The 7161-nt window shown below is 41.1% G+C and overlaps 1 protein-coding gene across 1 annotated transcript; it reads left to right on the top strand.

The window, feature by feature from the left end:
• The first annotated feature begins 305 nt into the window (after positions 1 to 305).
• Positions 306 to 6828, top strand: irx4a (iroquois homeobox 4a). The gene is made up of 5 exons (XM_028581329.1): positions 306 to 388; positions 1277 to 1528; positions 2352 to 2458; positions 4191 to 4501; positions 5705 to 6828. Exons 1-5 carry the CDS (start codon positions 344 to 346, stop codon positions 6445 to 6447), a joined length of 1458 nt encoding a protein of 485 aa, XP_028437130.1. The 5' UTR covers positions 306 to 343; the 3' UTR covers positions 6448 to 6828.
• The last annotated feature ends 333 nt before the right edge of the window (positions 6829 to 7161 follow it).

Raw genomic sequence — 7161 nt, 5'->3', positions numbered from 1 at the left:
CTATGTTTTTATACGGCAAAAATATGTATCTGACAACAAAGTGATTATTCCAGGCACAGGAAGCCCATATCACCTTAATTCGTTTATCTATTTCTAATATAGCTTTAAAAAAAGGGAGAGCTAGAAGATTTTTTTTTTTTTTTTTTTTTTTTTTTTGCCATTGAAAGGCGTTTGAGTGGGGGGCATTTTCCACAAATTAAACATGCTACTCTGCTTCGCCCTATAAGCATCCAGGAGCCAGTGCTTAACAATCAATTGGTACAGTCAAACAGAGCTGCAGCCTGCGTTAGAGTGGAGACCTTCAGTCTCGCTTTATTTCTGGATATTGGGGGACCTCTCTACCATGTCATATCCACAATTTGGATATCCCTATTCGTCTGCTCCACAAGTAAGTCCATGTAACTACCTTTGCTCAGTTAATCGGATGTTTTGGTTTTGATATTGCAGCGATTGATTATGTCATCGATTTCAGCGTGATCCTTTTACGCATTTTGGCCAAGAATCAGCGAAGCTGTCACAGTCATTTCGCGTATCGGAAAGGTATTGCGTTTCAGCCACTGATACCTGTTTTCCTGCAGCGATAGAAAAAAAAAAATAAAAAACTAAGAAGAGGGAAAGCAGAAACCAGCGAGACCCCCCCGACCTCCCGTTCACTGATTTCTGCAAGATAATAGCCGCTCTGTAATGTCAACCATATGTTTATCTGCGCTGGAACACACGTGCCAACTTGTTCTGCACACGCTGTGTGTGTTTTACGCCATAACCCAGCTGCTGTTTTGTTTTGGCTTTGAGCCATAAAAGATCATTTGGGCATTACTTTGGGTATTACTGGGCGTTGTTGGGAAAACATGTTGTATCTGTTTGTAACGTTCTGTTCTGATGACACGTTTTACGCGCACATTACCCCACGAATTCAACGCATCATTCATCATCAAATATCTTTATAAGTGATTTGATGTTGTATTTTAGTTTTCCAAAGCTTGACATTCTGAAACAAAAAAAGAGCGAGTAAGGGCGAGTTTACCTTGGTTATCTACAAAGAAGCAAAATCATTTTTCGTTAACTTAAATCATGTTCAATTTTGAGGTCAGAGAAGTACAACAGCATTTGGAAACCGGTAGAATCGTGTTCATTTCACTGAGATGATTTTTTTAGTTCATATTGAAAAAAATAAAAGTTATAAACTAACTTCAAAATCCAAACATTGGATTTTGTTTCAATGCAGAATCAAATATAACTTTTTTAAAAGGTAAATTCTCTCTCGGTCTCCACCCAGTTCCTGATGACAACCAACTCTCTGACCACTTGCTGCGAGTCCACCGGCAGATCCATAGCCGACTCCGGAGTAGCAGCGTCCGGTCAGACACCAGTCTACTGCCCCGTGTACGAGAGCCGGCTGCTGGCCACGGCGAGACATGAACTCAGCTCAGCCGCCGCGCTTGGCGTGTACGGGAGCCCCTACACCGGCAGTCAAGGCTATGGGAATTACGTTACATACGGCACGGACGCCTCGGCTTTCTACTCTCTGGTAAGCCCTTCATCTGAGCCCTCTTGGCATTGATTAATGGAGCCGCAGGGTGCACCGCTCCTCTTTTTTATGCTCTACACAACAAAATACCAGTCTCGTACTGAACGTGATTTATCCTCATGTCACCCTTCAAGCAAACTTTTCTTTACTTATTGGAAAATTCTTCTCAGCAAGGCGAGATAGGATCACTTTCTCGGTTCAGAGGTTTCCTTCATGTTTAAATGAAGCAAGAAAAAAGTTCAAGCATCCCATTAATGCTGAGACATGTTTTATAAGTTGGCTGACTCTGAAGATTCAGTATTTTATTAAAAATATATCGATATTGTATTAAAAAATAAAATAATTCCATATGTTTTCATAATATACCCCAGAGTCCAAGAATGCTGTTTGTTCCAGTGTTAAAAAAAATTGTGATGAGAAGACTATTCAGAATAGCTATAGGCTATGCTTTTCTAACTGAAGATAATAATTAAACTTCCTGGATTTATTAGCTCAGGCTCCTGCTAATAAACCTACTGCTTCCTTGTGTTTTTCTGAAGGTTTTATTTTAAAAAACATATTTTGAAAATCTTAGATCAAAGATTTTTGTTAGTATAGTTTGTGCATGTTTAGTTTTGCAGGAGGGTATTTAAAAAAATTTGATTTACTGCACAATCAGTCATTACCCTCTTCAATAGCCTTAATGACTTAACATAACCAAGCAGGTTTTAAATACAACCAATACAAGTCTGTCTGTTTTTCAGTAGGTGAGTCATTTAATGTACCAGAATTGATTTCCTATTTGCATCATCTTTAAAACACTTATGTATGTGTGTGATTGCAGGGCGCATTCGATACTAAAGATGCCACAGCTTCTGCGCATGCGGGAATAACCCAGGCAACAGCGTACTATCCTTATGATCCTACATTGGGACAGTATCAGTATGACAGGTATGTTGTTTCTGCTGTATTATAATGTGACTTCTGTTGATTTTTTGAATGTAAAAAGGCTTGATCATCAATGCAAACATCAGACGTGGGAGTGACCTGTACGTGTAACTTAATACAATGTGGTACAGGATGGAAAAGTTAGAATCACAGAACTTGAGCTGTGTAGTTAAAGTTCACTTTAGCAGACTTAAATCACCTGCTTCAAACAGGATGTAATCAAAATTTAGGCAGACAGTAACTCTCAAAGTATTGCGCACTAGTGTAGGATGAGTTTTCCCAGCGTTAAATCAATCAGCCCTGAGAGGTCAAGTCCATTCTCATCACGTCGAGCAACACTGGGTCATCACCTTCATCTCATGACACATTTATTTCCTGATGGGGGTGATGTGCTTCACAAGACTCATGCCCCCTTTCAGAAAAGACATGAGGCCTCTTCAGTGTTGTGATGAGCACGCCTGCCATATTGAAAGGCCTTCCCAATAATGACATGATGTCCAAATTAAGTCTGTGATACGGTGGAAATGGATGCCGTGAACAATAAATATACATGTGACCAGGATGCTTTGTGAACAGAGCCAGCAACTTAAAAGATGTCAGCACTAACAGACATGCTTGGGATGAAAACTGCTTTTTTTTTTTTTAATGTTGCATTTTAATTGATCAGCAAAGTGTCATATTGATTAGCTTTTATAGCGATACGAGAGTTCACATAACCCAAAACCAAAGACCAGGCTTCTTTTACCAATCACTCTAAATTCAGTATAAAGTGCAAAAAGGTGTCAGCAGGAGTGCTAATAAGTGCACAGACAGCAAAATGCCTAAAAGTCTAAAGCAAGACAGAATTAGTGGCACTCAGAAAAACAAGCAGGCCTACAGCAGTACCACTCTATCTGCGCCCGCCTGTTACCTGAGGGCCCATCATTACAGTCAATAAAGCAATTTTACAGTCTATTTTATCTGCGAGAGAACAACGCGGGGTATGGAAAGGTGCAGCCCTCCTCTCCTCTCGATTCCCTTAGCAGTGCTTGACCTGCACTAAGCTATACGGAGCAATAAAGGCCTCATAAAAGCCTCCCCTGAGAGGACTTTTACAGCTCACTGCTGACTGAAAATCAACACTGTGCATTTTAAATGGAGGTCTATGACTGATATATGTGGGTAGGCAAAGAGTTACGCTAAGAATGGCTATAATAGGCAATGCATTGATATTGGAAAATATACGTGCATATAGTCCAAACATTTTACGTAGGTAGAATAATTTGCATATTCCGAAAATGATAGGAGATGTACTTTGGATACCAGTGTAGGTGCGACAGAAGGATTGTTTGAGGGATTTCAGGGAATGTAGGTGCTCTGTATACTGCACATGGTTCTCCAAGGCTTATGTACAATTCTGTAAAACAATTTACTGATAATATTAATGTTACAGTTCCCAAAGGGATGAAAATGGTGTGTTTAGTCCTTACCTGGCCCCTCCCCCTCGTATTTTCTAAATGATGTCTCTTAAGTGATGTGTTTATGATGTGTACTATTTTTCAGACCTTCAAACAATTGACTGTCATGCTTATAATGCTCATCATGCATCATTTCAAGATCCCAAGCAGATGGCTCTCTCATGGTTTTTCAGAAAAGAAACTGCCAGGGCAACACATTAGAAATTGTAATGCAACATGCATCACATTTTCTATTTACACTCTCATTACCATTGTGGTTGTGTTCTTCTCGTTAACAGATATGGTTCCATGGATGGGGGAACAAGGCGGAAGAACGCCACACGTGAGACGACCAGCACCCTGAAGGCCTGGCTGCAGGAACACAGGAAGAACCCGTACCCGACCAAAGGGGAGAAGATCATGCTGGCCATCATCACCAAGATGACCCTGACGCAGGTCTCCACATGGTTCGCCAACGCCAGGAGGAGGCTCAAGAAGGAGAACAAGATGACATGGCCGCCCAGGAACAAGGGCTCAGAGGAGAAGAGATATGACGAGGATGAAGATGGGTCTCAGGAGGAGCAGATAAAAAGCGAGAACAATGAGGATGGTTAGTGTCACCATTTCTCATTGCACTGCAGAAATAAAGAGAATCTATTAAAGCTTTGTGCTCAATTGTTTGGCACTATATTATAGGTGGCTTTTGTCTCAAAAGCATGTAATGTATTCATGACAACTTAAAACTGCAATGTTGTTGTTGTTGTTGTTGTTGCTATAAGTTTCAAAACATGGCACTCTTCTTGTTTGGAATGGAAACATTCTTAACCGCAGCATTATTTCTGAATATCACTTGAACTGAGAGCATGTGTACATATTGAGTAACTGTGTCCTGTCTTATCTCACTTGGAGGGATCAGGATGAATCACAAATAATTACAGAAGAACATGAACCATGATCTTAATACTGTTTAAAATGCACTTTTATCATAGATCTTAAATCTACCCTATTTCAGATTTTATCCAACTATACAGTGGGATGATGTGACCACACTGACATATTTTATTGTGTTCAAAAATGTCAGTTAGAATAAGATTTGATTAAATCTACTAATCAGTGTAAGGTAACGCTAGCAGTCTTGCATCTTATTTTATTTGCTACTGTATGATTTAAAAAAGAATAGTATTTGTTTGATGCCGTTTTACTGTTAAAAACTATCATATTGATAATAAGAAACAAAGAACATAGAGGCCTTACACTTTGTATAGTCAAACATTTTATTGTTATATGCACTGTGCTAAAAGCACTGTATTTTTTTTTATTAAACAGTGTCAGCAGTTTTGTGTACATGCATGCTGTATCACTCTGATAACTATAACAATGAAGCTATGGAATACCATTAGACAGACCAGAGTCAGTTTCACACAGGGATATGGTGGAGATTCAAATCTAAATTTAAGGGTCTTTGTAATGGTGAGATTGTGTTTTCCAACTTTTTTCAGCTGATTATGGCTTAATATTTCTGACAGGACTGAATTAAGTTAGTTAATAAATGAAAGTACATCAGACTGTACTTAAACTATATACAGTATGTAAGGTGAAACTTGATTTATGATTAAACTGATAGATACTAGATAATAGTATTTACCACTACACTTACACGTGAATTACTGAATTAAAGTCGACATTTTACAAGTGTGATTGAACTTCAATACTTTGGATTGGAGAGTGAGTGTCCAGGATGCCCTTATCAGATCTGCTGCCATATCTGTCACTGACCATGTCCTTCGTCTCCTCTCTGTTCTCTTTCTCCCAGAGACCAGAAGTCGGCCTGATAAGGACCTCCAGTTGAGCGACTTGGACGACTTCGACACGCTGGAGTCTGAGAGCTCTGAGTGTGAGCTGAAGCACCGATACCACATGAACACACACATGTCAACGACGGGCGACTGCCCCGCCGAACACCTCATCAAGGACGCGTCTCTGAAAATCTCCATCCCTGTTTCTCTGGGAGGCGAGCAGGACTTGAGCAAAAGTTGTCTGAAAACGAGCCCGGAGGATTTCCAGGCGGACAGCAGACAGCAGGCAAAAGCGTGTTATAACCAGCAGCAGCAGCAGCAGCAGCAGCAGCAGCAGCAGCAGCAGCAGCACGGGCACCAGATATTAGACGGCAAGCCTCGGATCTGGTCATTAGCCCAAACTGCGACGTCCCTGAACCAGACTGAGTACCCGTCGTGTATGCTTAGGTGCCAGCCGCCGCCCTCCTCCCTCACCCCATCCCCCGCCGCTACCTCACCCGTGACCGGCATGGACAACAGGCATGACTCGCCGGTCACGACCCTGAGAAACTGGGTGGACGGGGTGTTCCACGACCCCTTGTTCAGGCACAGCACTTTGAGCCAGGCTCTGACCAACACCACCGTCTCTTGGACCACGAACACCAAAGGCGCCATCCTGGAGGCTGAGAGGAGCGCGGCGGCCTTGCAGCAGCACCAAGACTCCTCCAAAGACAGTGCCATGAGTTTCCCAAAAACTATCAACAAACTTTTCTGCTCGTAACAAAACCAAATGACCCTTTTATTGCAAAGAGAGAGAGAGAGAGGGGGACTCTTTGTGACTGACTGAAAGTCGGATGGAAAAGCTTATTTCGTCTCCATGGTTCCCTCATTATGTTTGATTCGTTTTTTTAACACAATGTTAGCTATATAGGCTACTGTTACATTGGCGTTACATTCGTGAAATATCCGGATCGGTTTGGCTTATTTGATTTAACGCACGCACAGAAATGTATAACTAAAAGTTTACATCTTGGGAGGAAAAAATAGGTTTACATGATTTTTATTTTTTCTTTAGTATGTGCATGCAAATGTAATTGAATATTATTTAGGTCTCAGCAGTTGAGTATCACTATTAAAAGAAGAAAAAAAAGTCTCACAAATGCACAGCTCTGTTAGGAAGTGGATGAGAGCGTCTCAACTTTGTTCACTGAAAATAAAAGCAGTCGGTTTCTGAAGAGCGCTTGTGATGTTGGGCTGAGTTGCTGTCCATGGTGCTGAAACACAAGGGGACTCAAATCCGTCCTGGGCCTCGCCAATCTTCCTTGGTCTGATTTTGCACGTTTTATTTTATTTTTCTTTATGTAAAACTACGTCCCATTCTTTACTACTAGAACACATGGGGCCTACTACACGGCTGAGCAGAGAGGACCTTTTTAAACGCAATCTACTGTTAAACAAAGCAGTTTTATCCAATTCATTCTTAACCCATTAAACC

This window comes from Perca flavescens, chromosome 6 (assembly GCF_004354835.1).
Source record: "Perca flavescens isolate YP-PL-M2 chromosome 6, PFLA_1.0, whole genome shotgun sequence".
Classification (NCBI taxonomy): Eukaryota; Metazoa; Chordata; class Actinopteri; order Perciformes; family Percidae; genus Perca; species Perca flavescens.
The sequence above is the reverse complement of the archived record's forward strand: the minus strand, read 5'-3'. Positions and strand labels throughout refer to the sequence as shown.

What these genes read in the sequence shown, in the direction of transcription:
- irx4a (XM_028581329.1), top strand. Translation starts at nt 344, where the DNA reads ATGTCATATCCACAATTTGGATATCCCTATTCGTCTGCTCCACAA. An exon ending in GGACAGTATCAGTATGACAG is followed by an intron (nt 2,459 to 4,190) that starts GTATGTTGTTTC and finishes TCTCGTTAACAG; the next exon opens with ATATGGTTCCATGGATGGGG. An exon ending in AAGCGAGAACAATGAGGATG is followed by an intron (nt 4,502 to 5,704) that starts GTTAGTGTCACC and finishes TCTTTCTCCCAG; the next exon opens with AGACCAGAAGTCGGCCTGAT.